At 51.0% G+C, this 16,481-nt stretch overlaps 1 protein-coding gene across 5 annotated transcripts in view; it reads left to right on the top strand.

Annotated features, from left to right (window-relative positions):
- CEP164 (centrosomal protein 164) overlaps positions 1 to 16,481 on the top strand; it is a 164,881-nt gene that overhangs the window by 90,411 nt on the left and 57,989 nt on the right. For all 5 annotated transcript variants that reach the window (XM_075328360.1, XM_075328356.1, XM_075328357.1 and 2 more), the window contains 4 exons: positions 1,029 to 1,151; positions 2,688 to 2,831; positions 2,936 to 3,019; positions 6,242 to 6,310. In XM_075328360.1, the coding sequence (XP_075184475.1) occupies positions 1,029 to 1,151; positions 2,688 to 2,831; positions 2,936 to 3,019; positions 6,242 to 6,310 (420 nt within the window). The remainder of the gene's footprint in view (positions 1 to 1,028; positions 1,152 to 2,687; positions 2,832 to 2,935; positions 3,020 to 6,241; positions 6,311 to 16,481) is intronic.

Raw genomic sequence — 16,481 nt, 5'->3', positions numbered from 1 at the left:
GGTCTTCCACCAGGACAAGGTTGTGCTGCGCCCTATTCAGGAGTTTCTCCCGAAGGTGGTATCCTCTTTTCATCTTAATCAGGATATCTCTTTGCCTTCGTTTTGTCCTCATGCAGTTCATCGGTATGAGAAGGATTTACATTCGTTAGATCTGGTGAGAGCACTCAGAATCTACATTTCCCGCACGGCGCCCTTGCGCCGTTCGGATGCACTCTTTGTCCTTGTCGCTGGTAAGCGCAAAGGGTCGCAGGCTTCTAAGGCTACCCTGGCTCGATGGATCAAAGAACCAATTCTTGAAGCCTACCGTTCTGCTGGGCTTCCGGTTCCATCAGGGCTGAAGGCCCATTCTACCAGAGCCGTGGGTGCATCCTGGGCATTACGACACCAGGCTACGGCTCAACAGGTGTGCCAGGCAGCTACCTGGTCGAGTCTGCACACTTTCACCAAACATTATCAGGTGCATACCTATGCTTCGGCGGACGCCAGCCTAGGTAGAAGAGTCCTGCAGGCGGCAGTTGCCTCCCCGTAGGGGAGGGCTGTCTTGCAGCTCTAACATGAGGTATTTCTTTACCCACCCAGGGACAGCTTTTGGACGTCCCAATCGTCTGGGTCTCCCAATAGAGCGCCGAAGAAGAAGGGAATGTTGTTACTTACCGTAAATTCCTTTTCTTCTAGCTCTTATTGGGAGACCCAGCACCCGCCCTGTTGTCCTTCGGGATTGTTGGTTTGTTTGCGGGTACACATGTTGTTCATGTTGAACGGTTTTCAGTTCTCCGATGTTACTCGGAGAGAATTTGTTTAAACCAGTTATTGGCTTTCCTCCTTCTTGCTTTTGCACTAAAACTGGTGAGCCAGTGATCCCACTGGGGGTGTATAGCCAGAAGGGGAGGGGCCTTACACTTTTTAGTGTAATTGCTTTGTGTGGCCTCCGGAGGCAGTGCTATACACCCAATCGTCTGGGTCTCCCAATAAGAGCTAGAAGAAAAGGAATTTACGGTAAGTAACAAAATTCCCTTCTTTTACTTTAGATGAAGGACTTATTGCAAGAAAAGCGGGAGGCATTACAGAGCGACCACGAGAGAAAACTAGAGCGTATGAAAGATGAACATGAACAGGCCCTGGAGAGGACGCGGAGCCAGCTGGAGGAGGAGGTAGGGAACGTCACTCCTATTCTGGCTCTGTCGGAGGTCTACATCAAGGGGTATTATCTCCCAACATCAGGGGTATTATCTCCCAACATCAGGGGTATTCTCCCCCCAACATCAGGGGTATTCCCCCCCCCCCCAACATCAGGGTTATACTCCCCTCAACATCAGGGGTATTCTCCCCCCCAACATCAGGGGTATTCTCCCCCCAACATTAGGGTTATTCTCCCCCCAACATCAGGGTTATTCTCCCCCCAACATCAGGGGTATTCTCCCCCCAACATCAGGGGTATTCTCCCCCCAACATCAGGGGTATTCTCCCTCCAACATCAGGGTTATTCTCCCCCCAACATCAGGGTTATTCTCCCCCCCAACATCAGGGTTATTCTCCCCCCCCAACATCAGGGTTATTCTCCCCCCCAACATCAGGGTTATTCTCCCCCCCAACATCAGGGTTATTCTCCCCCCCAACATCAGGGTTATTCTCCCCCCCAACATCAGGGTTATTCTCCCCCCCCAACATCAGGGTTATTCTCCCCCCCAACATCAGGGTTATTCTCCCCCCCAACATCAGGGTTATTCCCCCCCCCAACATCAGGGTTATTCTCCCCCCCAACATCAGGGTTATTCTCCCCCCCAACATCAGGGTTATTCTCCCCCCCAACATCAGGGTTATTCTCCCCCCCAACATCAGGGTTATTCTCCCCCCCAACATCAGGGTTATTCTCCCCCCCAACATCAGGGGTATTCTCCCCCCAACATCAATTGTATTCTCCCCTAACTTAAAGCCACTAACTAGATTTGTTGCAAATCCATTTTCAGGACCCAGTCCATCAGCCATGACAGTGGTCACTGGCCTCTACGGGAGCCGTATGTACTGCCTCTTACCTGACGGTATATTTGGCTTTTTCGATTAAGGGTGCTTTACACACTGCGACATCGCTAGCGATCTCGTTAGCGATGTGATACGCCAGATCACAGATGCGATCTGCCGAGATCGCACATAGGTTGTTTTTATAGCGCCGGTCACATGTGCGATCTCGGCAGATCGCATCTGTGATCTGGCGTGTCACATCGCTAACGAGATCGCTAGCGATGTCGCAGCGTGTAAAGCCCCCTTAAGCCGGGCTGGCATCAGATCACATGGTCCTCGCGCTGCTTCCCAGGCTGGCTAATCAAAAGAGAAGAGAAGAGGCGCTTCCCCCAGCTCCCAGGAAAGCTATACATCGGGGACTAATCTGATGTATACAAAAGCAAGGTATGAACGGAACCCTAGATGCAAATAGTTACTGATCGGCACTACAGGCGGATTGCATTCAGTCTATGGGGATGTATTTGTTCATCACCCTCATCCTGCACCTGCATTATTCCTGCCCCCCCCACGAGATCCACTGTCTAATGTCATGAATTCGGGCTGATGTACAATGAGGTCAATCCGTACACACATAGCTTTAGAAGCCGGGGCGAAGGTGAAACCCTCATGAATCCACAGATAGAACATGCACACTCCATGCGGATGTTCTCATTTTCATCCGCTATTAGGAGCAGAAACAAAGGTCACAAATGCTGCAAAAGCTAAAAGAAGAGTTGGAAAGGATAATGCGGCTGCGGGAAGAGGAGCTGGAAATCCAGCGCCAGGAGCAGGAGCGGCGTCTGGAAGAGCGTCAGCGAAGCTACCAGGAACAGGTAACGTCTGAGCATGTGCGACTTCTGCCGGTGTGTGTACATAGTGGTCATAGGTGAAGGCTGGAGTATCAGTTATTTCTTTTCTATGTCACCTCTGTATTTAGGAGAACAGGCTACAAGATTTAGAGCAAAACCTGGAGATCAGAAGAAAGCAGCTGGTGATGAAGGCGAGTCAGCTGGATAGAGAGGTAGCGTGCTACTTGGTCAGCGCTTCACAAATAATATATATAAATAAATGTTTATTTACACAGCGACTGGAAGCTAAATAGGAAGGGTTCTTTACAGTTAGAGCACTCTGTGGAATGCCGACCACAAGAGGTAGTAATGGCCAATAATGTACAGCTTTTATATCAGGGCTGGAGGATTTCCTCACTACACACAACATTGTCGGTTATAAATGATTTAATAACGAAATGTATAATTGGTGGATGAAGGGTGAACTAGATGGATGGGGGCTTTTTTAGCAACCTGTGTAACTATGCAAGTAAGGAAGAGGAGACACTACTTGCAGACTAGAGAAGTGACGTGGGATCCGTAGATGAGTATATGCCATTTTTTGTCTTACCACACTTTGGGTCATATGTAAACGAAAGAGGAGGACATCTTTTATAATATATATATATACTAGCTGTACTACCTGGCTTCGCCCGGGTTAATAACTGTTGTTAACAAAATAGAATGTATTAACATTCCTGGGATAGAATGTATAAATAGAATGTATTAACGCCCTGGATAGTAACTGTCTCTCTGTTTCTCTCCCATTCTCTGTCTGTCTCCCCCTCTGTATATATCTCTCTGTCTTTGTCTGTCTGTCTCTTTCCCTGTCTCTCTCTCTATCTCTTTGTCTGTCTGTCTCTCACTGTCTCTGTCTCTTTCTCCTTCTGTCTCAATCTCTTTCCCTGTCTGTCTATCTATCTCTTTCCCTGTCTGTCTATCTATCTCTGTCACTTTACCTGTCTGTCTCTTTCCCTCTCTTTCCCTCTCTTTCCCTGTCTGTCTCTTTCCCTTTTTCCCTCTGTCTCTTTCCCTGTGTCTCTCTTTGTCTGTCTCTACCTGTCTTTGTCTGTCTCTTTCCCTCTCTTTCCCTGTCTGTCTCTTTCCCTCTCTTTCCCTGTCTGTCTCTTTCCCTTTTTCCCTCTGTCTCTTTCCCTGTGTCTATCTCTTTGTCTGTCTCTTTACCGGTCTTTCCCTGTCTGTCTCTTTCCCTCTCTTTCCCTGTCTGTCTCTTTCCCTTTTTCCCTCTGTCTCTTTCCCTGTGTCTATCTCTTTGTCTGTCTCTTTACCTGTCTTTGTCTGTCTCTTACCCTGTCTGTCTATTTCCGTATGTATGTCTCTATCTCTTTGTCTCTTTACCTGTCTTTGTCTGTCTCTTACCCTGTCTGTCTATTTCCGTATGTATGTCTCTGTCTCTTTGTCTGTCTCTTTTCCGGTCAGTCTGTGTCTTACCCTGTCTATGTCTGTTTCTTACCCTGTCTGTGTCTGCCTCTTTCCCTGTCTGTCTGTCTCTTTCCCTGGCTGCATTGTGACACGCCAACATTCCATATAAGGGCGTGGCTGCTCATTCTTCTGAAGTTCTGGCTGCACTGTGGCTCCCAGCTCCATTCGCTTTAATGGAGGCAGGTTTTTTGGTGAATAACTGTAAAGCACAGGGTTAAAAATTCCCCTTAAAACATAGCCTATGACGCTCTCGGGGTCCAGACGTGTGAGTGTGCAAAATTTTGTGGCTGTAGCTGCGACGGTGCGGATGCCAATCCCGGACACACACACACACACACACACACACATTCAGCTTTATGTATTAGATTTAAATATATACATACATACATCCCGCGTCACTTCTCTAGTCTGCAAGGAGTGTCTCCTCTTCCTCACTTGCATAGTTACATAGGTTGAAAAAAAGCCCCTGGTCCATCTAGTTGAACCTTCCTCCACCAATTATTTATTTTGTCACTAAATCATTTATAACCGACAATGATGTGTAGTGAGGAAATCATCCAGCCCTAATATAAAAGCTGTTATAGTATCTGCCATTACTGCCTCTTGTGGTCGGCATTCCACAGTCTGACCGCTCTAACTGTAAAGAACCCTTTCCTATTTAGCTGCTGGAATCACTTTTCTTCCACTCGCAGTGAGTGCCCCCTGGTCCTTAGTACTGTCTTTGGAAGGAATAAGTCATGTGCCAGTCCTTTATATTGACCACACATGTATTTATACATATAAATGAGATCTCCTCTGAGACGTCTTTTTCCACCTTTCACCATACGGGCGGCCTCCATTCCTTGTAGTAGTCTAGTTGCCGTCTTTAAACTGAGTCTGAATGTTCTTTTTAAAATGCGGACCCAAAACTGGATCCCATATTCCAGATGTGGCCTTACAAGTGATTTATAGAGGGGTAACAATACGTTGGGATCACGGGATCTAATCTCTTTTTTTATACACCCTAGAATCTTGTTTGCTTTAGCAGCTGCTGCCTGACATTGAGTGCTGCTGCTCAGCTTATTTGTAATGAGAATACCCAAGTCCTTCTCCTGTTCTGTAGTCCCGAGTTTACTTCCATTTAATGTATATGCAGCTATAGGATTACTCCGTCCTAGGTGCATTACTTCACATTTATCAACGTTAAATCTCATTTGCCAAGTATCTGCCCATTCTGACATCTTATCCAGATCATTTTATAATATTCTACTATCCAGGTCAGTTTTTAATATCCTACATAGTTTGGTGTCCTCAGCAAATCATTTTGGAATATTGTACTATCAATGTCAGCTTTTAATATCTTACATAGTTTGGTGTAATCAGCAAAGACTGACACTTTACTATCAATCCACAAGGTCATTAATAAAGACCACTGCAGTCAATCACTATCTGAAGCTATCAAGTGGTGGATAAGAGGGGGAGGAGACCAGCTGGGGACACAGATGATCCGTAGATGATTTACATTTGTTCTTTGTTATTTTTTATCACACTGGGGCCAAAAAGTTATAGAAATAGGCTGAAAACCCCTTTAATAACACTCTGTTCATTTCTCGGACATCTGAACATGTTTAGAGCAGTCTGATTGTGTTGTCTCATTCTACACAAGCTGCTGCCAGATATTTGGTGTGTGAGCCAAATACACTCCTATACCGCTTGAACCCCAAATTAATAAAATTTGTTTTACAAGCGCTCAGGAAATCAATATAGCGCACACACTTATTTTCTGCTTTATTACGTCATGTGACCAGTTTATATAGTAGTACCTCAAACAAAGAAATAACTCCTGAACTATGCACCAATAAGAGCCGCAGGTGTGTGTACAGAAATGTGAAACTTCCTCGCCCATCATCATAGCTATGGTGATGGGCATTATAGGAACAAAATGGATTCTGTTCTCTCACAGGTGATATATTGTATGCGATGTCTTCTTTTAGGAAGAAGCTTTGGCTCAGAAGAGAGAGGACCTGGAAGTGCAAGAAAAGGCGCTAGAGAAGAGAGCAGAGGTGACGTGACATACAGTTCGGCGTATATTTGGATCCGATGTCTTCAGTTGTGTTGAGGTCACGGCTTCTCAGGGTATCATGGACATTATGGCATTGATAGCGGTGGTCCGCTGAGGAAGTTTATAGGACCATAGTCCAGCTGCCATAGAGGACCGATGTGGACCCCGGGCCAGGATCATGCAAATCCTTTTGCTAAACTCTATCACAATTGGGAATAGTTGTATAATCACTCGATGTCCGACCCCCTAATCATGAAAACAGGGGCTCCCTAGTCTTTATGTGAATGGAGCAGTGGAGTGCATGTATGACCATTGCACCTCCTACCCAAACCTCACAGAGCATTGCACCTCATGCCCAAACCTCACAGAGCATTGCACCTCATACCCAAACCTCACAGAGCATTGCACCTCATACCCAAACCTCACAGACCATTGCACCTCATACCCAAACCTCACAGAGCATTGCACCTCATGCCCAAACCTCAGAGCATTGCACCTCATGCCCAAACCTCACAGAGCATTGCACCTCATGCCCAAACCTCACAGAGCATTGCACCTCATGCCCAAACCTCACAGAGCATTGCACCTCATGCTCAAACCTCACAGAGCATTGCACCTCATGCTCAAACCTCACAGACCATTGCACCTCATACCCAAACCTCACAGAGCATTGCACCTCACACCCAAACCTCAGAGCATTGCACCTCATGCCCAAACCTCACAGAGCATCGCACCTCATGCCCAAACCTCAGAGCATTGCACCTCATGCCCAAACCTCACAGAGCATCGCACCTCATACCCAAACCTCACAGACCATTGCACCTCCTACCCAAACCTCACAGAGCATCGCACCTCATGCCCAAACCTCACAGAGCATTGCACCTCATGCCCAAACCTCACAGAGCATCGCACCTCATACCCAAACCTCACAGAGCATTGCACCTCATACCCAAACCTCACAGAGCATTGCACCTCATGCTCAAACCTCACAGACCATTGCACCTCATACCCAAACCTCACAGAGCATTGCACCTCACACCCAAACCTCAGAGCATTGCACCTCATGCCCAAACCTCACAGAGCATCGCACCTCATGCCCAAACCTCAGAGCATTGCACCTCATGCCCAAACCTCACAGAGCATCGCACCTCATACCCAAACCTCACAGACCATTGCACCTCCTACCCAAACCTCACAGAGCATCGCACCTCATGCCCAAACCTCACAGAGCATTGCACCTCATGCCCAAACCTCACAGAGCATCGCACCTCATACCCAAACCTCACAGAGCATTGCACCTCATACCCAAACCTCACAGAGCATTGCACCTCATACCCAAACCTCACAGAGCATTGCACCTCATGCCCATACCTCAAAGAGCATCGCACCTCATGCCCAAACCTCACAGAGCATTGCACCTCATGCCCAAACCTCAAAGAGCATCGCACCTCATGCCCAAACCTCACAGAGCATTGCACCTCATACCCAAACCTCACAGAGCATTGCACCTCATACCCAAACCTCACAGACCATTGCACCTCATACCCAAACCTCACAGAGCATCGCACCTCATGCCCAAACCTCACAGAGCATTGCACCTCATGCCCAAACCTCACAGAGCATTGCACCTCATGCCCAAACCTCACAGAGCATTGCACCTCATGCCCAAACCTCACAGACCATTGCACCTCATGCCCAAACCTCACAGACCATTGCACCTCCTACCCAAACCTCACAGAGCACTGCACCTCATACCCAAACCTCACAGAGCATTGCACCTCATACCCAAACCTCACAGAGCATTGCACCTCATACCCAAACCTCAGAGCATTGCACCTTGTACCCAAACCTCACAGAGCATTGCACCTCATACCCAAACCTCAGACCATTGCACCTCATACCCAAACCTCACAGACCATTGCACCTCATACCCAACCTCACAGAGCATTGCACCTCATACCCAAACCTCACAGAGCATTGCACCTTGTACCCAAACCTCACAGAGCATTGCACCTTGTACCCAAACCTCAGAGCATTGCACCTTGTACCCAAACCTCACAGAGCATTGCACCTTGTACCCAGACACTCGCAGAGCATTACACCTTGTACCCAGACACTCGCAGAGCATTACACCTTGTACCCAGACACTCGCAGAGCATTGCACCTTGTACCCAAACCTCACAGAGCATTGCACCTTGTACCCAACCCTCACAGAGCATTGCACCTTGTACCCATAGACTCACAGAACATTGCACCTTGTACCCAAACCTCACAGAGCATTGCACCTTGTACCCAGACACTCACAGAGCATTGCACCTTGTACCCAAAAACTCATAGAGCACTGCACCTCATACCACTGCTTCAATCCCTTCCACGTGATCTGCCATTAGTGTGACTGCTATCAAGTATTTCTTCATCGTTCCTTATGGGAGACCCAGACCACGGGTGTATAGCTTCTGCCTCCGGAGGACACACAAAGTACTACACTCAAACATGTAGCTCCTGCCTCCTAGCATATACACCCCCTGGTAGCCAGTCCTAGCCAGTTTCAATGCTTTGTCTTCAGGAGGTCACACACACATGCATTCTCTGATTTTTTGGATTTCAAAGATTTGGAAGAAAAGCGGGTCCAGTCTGGACTCCCGGCATGTCCCTTCTCACCCCACTGTGTCGGCGGTGCTGTTAAGGTTGATTTTACAAGGCTGGAGCCTTCACATGCCGCGCTTCTTCACCATCCCCTGGGGCTCTGGCTTGAAGTGGGAGCCATCACGGTTCTCACTGCTTTGCAGGAGACCGGTCTCCATCCGCAGCCCTTTCAGGATCCTGCCGGACGGAGCGATCACCCCCCAGGGACCTGGCACCTGTGTCTCACAAGCTAAGTACCGAGACGTTTTTACCACAGAAAGTGGTCTTTCCAGGGGTCCCTTGTACTTTATTTATTGGGGAGAGTGTGTTTTATGACTGTGTTAACATTTCCGGCCGGTTCTCCAGTTTTCACTGGAGAACTGCGCCGATGGTGCCTGCACGCTGGCCGCATGTTTAAATCTAGGCCCCGGCTTCGCCTGAGGCCTAGTTTCGGTTTTCACTGCCCCTGCATGTCAGTCATGCAGAGGGACAGTACGGCTCCGCCCAGCGGCTGTTCAGCACAGGGAAGGGACACTCCTCACTGAGGAAAGATTCCCTCCCCTGGCTACCTCATTTGCCCGCTCTCAGAGTAGGCCCCGCCCCCTCTCTTCGCTCCAGTCGCCATTTCTTCGTCGCTCCATTGGGAGACCCAGACGATTGGGTGTATAGCTACTGCCTCCGGAGGCCATACAAAGCATTACACTAAAAAGTGTAAGGCCCCTCCCCTTCTGGCTATACACCCCCAGTGGGATCACTGGCTCACCAGTTTTCTGCTTTGTGCGAAGGAGGTCAGACATCCACGCATAGCTCCACTGTTTAGTCAGCAGTAGCTGCTGACTATATCGGATGGAAGAAAAGAGGGCCCATATAGGGCCCCCAGCATGCTCCCTTCTCACCCCGCTTGTGGTTTGTAAGGTTGAGGTACCTATTGCTGGTACGGCGGCTGGAGCCCACATGCTGTTTTCCTTCCACATCCCCCTGAGGGGCTCTGAGGAAGTGGGATCTTACCGGCCCCAAAGCCCTGAGGCCGGGCTCCATCCACAGACCCATTGAACCTGCTGGATACGGAGCTGGGTACCGTTCAGGGACATGGCCCTGCACCATTCAGGTACTCTGTGTCCCCGTACACACAGGCACAGCACACTCCAGACTTGCTGGGTGTGCTAGTGCGCCGGGGACAGTAAAGGGTTACAGTCACTGCAGCCTAGCTGAGTGACTTTATGTATGGGGAACTACCGCGCCGGACGCTCCGGGAGCGGCGGCGCGGCTGGGACTTGTAGTGCGCCGGGGACTTAGCGCCGACCGCGCTTTTACGGCGGCGGCGCTTATAAATCCAGTCCCCGGCTTTTGCGGCCTAGCTCCGCTTCGTTCCCGCCCCCACCCTGTCAATCAGGGTAGGGGAGAGACGCTGTACAATCAGCAGCGCCGAGGGCTGGAGCCTTATTTACATGCTCCAGCTCTCTCACTGGACACTGTGGGACGCCGGTTTCCCGCTCTGACTTGGGGGCACGCCCACGGCCCGCCCCTACTCACACGAGCTGGAGAAGGACGCCGGCAGCCATTCCTGCAGTCCGAGCTGAGAGATCGGACTCTGGGCAACCAGGCACAGGACTAGGGCGACCACACACCCGCTTATAGGCGGGCGGTAAGCGGCACCTGAAGTGCTGACCCCACTAAATACCGCAGTTGTCCATTTGTATTTTTATGCTTACACTGCATAGGTCGCTATTTTTGGCTATATGCCCTCTTAGATGGCGACACATCAGCAGCAGGAAAGCAGGGGTGCTAAGGCACAGGCTTTCTATGCTGCTTGTATTGCATGTACTGAAGTGTTCATGTGTATTTATGCTTGTATGCTATACACTGCACTGTACGGTCGCTAGTCTGGGCTATTTTCGCCTAGAATGACTAGACTACAGCAGCAGAAAAGCAGGGGTGCTGAGGCACAGGTTTTTTCTATGCTGCTTGTATTGCAGGGGTTGCAGTGTTCATTTGTACTTATGCTTGTATGCTATACATTGCACTGTATGGTCGATATTCTGGGCTATATTCCCCTAGATGGCTAGTCTACAGCAGCAGAAAAGCAGGGGTGCCAAGGCACAGGCTTTCTATGCTGCTTGTATTGCATGTGCTGCAGTGTTCATTGTACTTTATGCTTGTATGCTATACATTGCATTGTACGGTCGCCATTCTTGGCTCTATGTCCTAGATGGCTAGTCGGCAGCAGCATATAAGCAACACAGGCTTTCGATGCTGTTTTTACTGCATGTGATACTGTTCCACGGCACTGAACCCCATTGTGTGCAATGCTCCCCTGGAGCACTTGGTCAGCCGGGGTCTCTACTAGACGTGGCCAAAGGAACCACCTGTCAACCCTGTCCAAGGACAGGGATGGAGTTGCAATGGGATAGAGACTTGCAGTCCGGACAGGCCATGGGCAATCTGGATCATTGCTCCCTGGCCTCCCTCATTGGGAATAAAATCGGTGCTCCGGGGGGGGGGTCCCAGGAGGCTCTCTGTATGATGAGGCAGACGTAGCTCATCAGGACTTTGATCCTGACAACGCTCTCAATCCGGATACACCGGATGGTGACGCCATAAGGAATGATCCTATAGCGTCCATCAATGGAATGTTGGATCTTTCTCCCTCAGCTCCCCCAGCGGAGGAGTCAGCTTCACAGCAGGAGAAGTCCCATTTCAGTAGCTCAAACGTATATTGAGTATTTCTTCGGCGCTCTATTGGGAGACCCAGACGATTGGGTGTATAGCACTGCCTCCGGAGGCCACACAAAGCAATTACACTAAAAAGTGTAAGGCCCCTCCCCTTCTGGCTATACACCCCCAGTGGGATCACTGGCTCACCAGTTTTCTGCTTTGTGCGAAGGAGGTCAGACATCCACGCATAGCTCCACTGTTTGTAGTCAGCAGTAGCTGCTGGCTATATCGGATGGAAGAAAAGAGGGCCCATATGGGGCCCCCAGCATGCTCCCTTCTCACCCGCGGTGGTGCTTGTAAGGTTGAGGTACCTATTGCTGGTACAGAGGCTGGAGCCCACATGCTGTTTTCCTTCCACATCCCCTGGAGGGCTCTGTGGAAGTGGGATCTTGCCGGCCCCCAAGCCCTGGGGCCGGGCTCCATCCACAGACCCAGAGAACCTGCTGGATTTGGAGCGGGAGTGCCGTTCAGGGACAAGGCCCTGCAACTTTCAGGTACTCTGTGTCCCCGGCAGGCACGGACACTCTCAAGGCTTGCTGAGCGTTATAGTGCGCCGGGGACAGTAGCGCTGTGCGCTGGGGTTAGGTCACTGCAGCTTTGCTGAGTGACGTTACATGTTGGGAACTACTGCGCCGACCGCTACTGGAGCGGCGGCGCAGCTGCGACTTGTGGTGCGCCGGGGACTTTGCGCCGACCGCGCTTTTACGGCGGCGGCGCTTCTAACTTTAGCCCCCGGCTTCTGCGGCCTAGCGCCGCTTCGTTCCCGCCCCCACCCTGTCAATCAGGGTAGGGGAGAGACGCTGCTCAATTGGCAGCGCCGAGGGCTGGAGCTTTATTTACATGCTCCAGCCCTCTCACTAGGCACAGTGGGAATCAGGCTTCCCGCTCTTCGTCTGTATACGCCCAGGGCCCGCCCCCCCTCTCCACAAGGACGCCGGCAGCCATTACACATGCGGTCTGGCTGGGGAAAGGCAGCAGGCTCTGGGAGACCCAGACTAAAGGGATTTCGGCGACCACACACCCGCTCCTAAGCGGGCGGTAAGCTGCACTTTAGTGCTGGCCCCACTAGTGCCTCAGTGTTATATTAGTGTACTTTTTTCTTGGTACCATATATATATATAGTTGCACTGTAAGGTCGCTTCTTGGCTGGACACCCTGTACTGCTCTGAGGAGGCAGCAACATGTCATCCGCAAAACGCAAGGCTGCCAAGGCACGGGCTGTGTGCACTGTTTGTACTGCATGTGGGGCTGATCTACCAGCAGGCTCCAATGACTCACATTGTGTGCAATGTTCAGTCCCAGTGGCACTTCGTCAGCCAGAGCCTATTGTGGTGGTAGCCCAGGCAGAGACGCCTGTGAACCCTGCCCCGGTGACGGGGACAGACTTTGCAGTTTTTGCTGATAAAATGTCTGTGACTATGGCAAAAATCCTGGAGACCTTGCAGTCCAGGCCAGTTGCTCAGACCATGGACACTGCTGTGTCTATGCTCTCCGGTCCCCCTCAGTTGGAACTAATCCGTACTTCAGGGGGGTCTCAAGCATCACAGGCTGAAGTCTCTGACTCAGATGACAGTCCCAGGCAGCCTAAGCGAGCTCGCTGGGAAAGACCCTCCACGTCATCACACTGCTCAGGGTCTCAGCGACAAGAGTCTCTCTGTGATGAGACTGAGGACGGTGATCAGGATTCTAATCCTGAGGCCCCTCTCAATCTGGATGCCCCTGATGGTGACGCCATGGTTAATGACCTTATATCGGCAATTAATAGACTGTTGGATATTTCTCCCCCAGCCCCTTCTGCAGAGGAGGCAGCTGCACAGCAGGAGAAGTTCCATTTCCTATATCCCAAGCGTAAATTAAGTGCTTTTTTGGACCACTCTGACTTCAGAGAATCGATCCAGAAACACGACGCTCATCCAGACAAGCGTTTCTCTAAACGTTCTAAGGATACCCGTTATCCTTTTCCCTCTGAGGTGGCCAAACGCTGGACCCAGTGTCCAAAGGTGGATCCCCCAATTTCCAAGCTTGCGGCTAGATCCATAGTCGCAGTAGAGGATGGCGCTTCACTTAAAGATGCCAACGACAGACAGATGGACCTTTGGTTGAAATCTGTCTATGAATCTATCGGCGCGTCGTTTGCTCCAGCATTCGCGGCCGTGTGGGCACTCCAAGCTATTTCAGCTGGTTTAGCACAGGTGGATGCTTTCATACATCCAGCAGTGCCGCAAGTGGCGTCCCTAACTTCGCAAATGTCTGCGTTTGCGACCTATGCTATCAATGCTGTCCTAGAATCTACGAGCCGTACCGCTATGGCGTCCGCCAATTCTGTGGTTTTGCGCAGAGCCTTGTGGTTAAAGGACTGGAAAGCAGATGCTGGTTCCAAAAAATGCTTAACCAGCTTGCCATTATCTAGAGACAGACTGTTTGGTGAGCCATTGGCTGAAATCATAAAACAGTCCAAGGGTAAGGACTCTTCCTTACCACAGCCCAGAGCAAGTAAACCTCAACAGAAAAAGTGGCAGTCGAGGTTTCGGTCCTTTCGAGGCTCGGGCAAGGCCCAATTCTCCTCGTCCAAAAGGACTCAGAAAGAACAAGGGAGCTCAGATTCCTGGCGGGCTCACTCACGCCCCAGGAAAGCAAATGGAGGAACCGCTTCCAAAGCGGCTACCTCATGACTCTCGGCCTCCTCCCTCCGCATCCTCGGTCGGTGGCAGGCTCTCCCGCTTTTGCGACATTTGGCTGTCACAGGTCAAAGACCGGTGGGTAACAGACATTCTGTCTCGCGGGTACAGAATCGAGTTCAGTTCTCGGCCTCCACTTCGGTTCTTCAGAACCTCCCCACACCCCAACCGAGCAGATGCCCTGCTGCAGGCGGTGGACTCTCTAAGAGCAGAAGGAGTCGTGATCCCTGTCCCCCCTCAGGAACGGGGGCGAGGATTTTACTCCAATCTCTTTGTGGTTCCAAAAAAGGACGGCTCCTTCCGTCCTGTTCTGGACCTAAAACTGCTCAACAAGCATGTGAACGCCAGGCGGTTCCGGATGGAATCCCTCCGCTCAGTCATTGCCTCAATGTCTCAAGGAGATTTCCTAGCATCAATAGACATCAAAGATGCTTATCTCCACGTGCCGATTGCTACAGAGCACCAATGCTTTCTACGCTTCGTGATAGGAGACGACCATCTTCAGTTCGTAGCTCTGCCATTTGGTCTGGCGACAGCCCCTCGGGTGTTCACCAAGATCATGGCGGCAGTGGTAGCAGTCTTGCACTCTCACGGACACTCTGTGATCCCTTACTTGGACGATCTACTGGTCAAGGCACCCTCTCAAGAGGCATGCCAACTCAGCCTGAATGTTGCACTGGAGACTCTCCAGGCGTTCGGGTGGATCATCAACTTCCCAAAGTCAAATCTGTCACCGACCCAATCGCTAACGTATCTTGGCATGGAGTTTCATACTCTCTCAGCGATAGTGAAGCTTCCGCTGGACAAGCAGCGGTCTCTACAGACTGGGGTGCAGGCTCTCCTTCAAAGTCAGCCGCACTCCTTAAGACGCCTCATGCACTTCCTCGGGAAGATGGTGGCGGCAATAGAGGCGGTTCCGTTTGCGCAGTTTCATCTGCGTCCACTTCAATGGGACATTCTCCGCCAATGGGACGGGAAGTCAACATCCCTGGACAGGAAAGTCTCCCTTTCCCAGACGGCCAAAGACTCTCTGCAGTGGTGGCTTCTTCCCACCTCATTATCACAGGGAAGATCCTTCCTACCACCGTCTTGGGCGGTGGTCACGACAGACGCGAGTCTGTCAGGGTGGGGAGCAGTCTTTCTCCACCACAGGGCTCAGGGTACGTGGTCTCAGCAGGAGTCCACCCTTCAGATCAATGTTCTGGAAATCAGAGCAGTGTATCTTGCCCTTCTAGCCTTCCAGCAGTGGCTGGAAGGAAGGCAGATCCGAATTCAGTCGGACAACTCCACAGCGGTGGCATACATCAACCACCAAGGGGGGACACGCAGTCGGCAAGCCTTCCAGGAAGTCCGGCGGATTCTGATGTGGGTGGAAGCCACAGCCTCCACCATATCCGCTGTTCACATCCCCGGCGTAGAAAACTGGGAAGCAGACTTCCTCAGTCGCCAGGGCATGGACGCAGGGGAATGGTCCCTTCACCCAGACGTGTTTCAGGAAATCTGTCGCCACTGGGGGGTGCCGGACGTCGACCTAATGGCGTCACGGCACAACAACAAGGTCCCAACCTTCATGGCACGGTCTCGCGATCAAAGAGCGCTGGCGGCAGACGCCCTAGTGCAAGATTGGTCGCAGTTCCGGCTCCCTTATGTGTTTCCACCTCTGGCACTCTTGCCCAGAGTGCTACGCAAGATCAGATCCGATTGCAGCCGCGTCATACTTGTCGCCCCAGACTGGCCGAGGAGGGCGTGGTATCCGGATCTGTGGCAGCTCACGGTCGGCCAACCGTGGGCACTCCCAGACCGACCAGACTTACTGTCCCAAGGGCCGTTTTTCCATCGGAATTCTGCGGCCCTGAACCTGACTGTGTGGCCATTGAGTCCTGGATCCTAACGTCTTCAGGATTGTCCCAAGGGGTCGTTGCCACCATGAGACAGGCTAGGAAGCCCACGTCCGCTAAGATCTACCACAGAACGTGGAGGATATTTTTATCCTGGTGCTCTGCTCAGGGAGTGTCTCCCTGGCCATTTGCATTGCCTACCTTTCTTTCTTTCCTGCAATCTGGGTTAGAAAAAGGTTTGTCGCTCGGCTCCCTTAAAGGTCAGGTCTCGGCGCTATCCGTCTTTTTTCAGAGGCGTTTGGCACGCCTTCCTAAG

This window comes from Anomaloglossus baeobatrachus, chromosome 11, assembly GCF_048569485.1.
Source record: "Anomaloglossus baeobatrachus isolate aAnoBae1 chromosome 11, aAnoBae1.hap1, whole genome shotgun sequence".
In the NCBI taxonomy this organism is placed as follows: domain Eukaryota; kingdom Metazoa; phylum Chordata; class Amphibia; order Anura; family Aromobatidae; genus Anomaloglossus; species Anomaloglossus baeobatrachus.
Note: the sequence above shows the minus strand (reverse complement) of the source record. Positions and strands in the feature narration are given on the sequence as shown.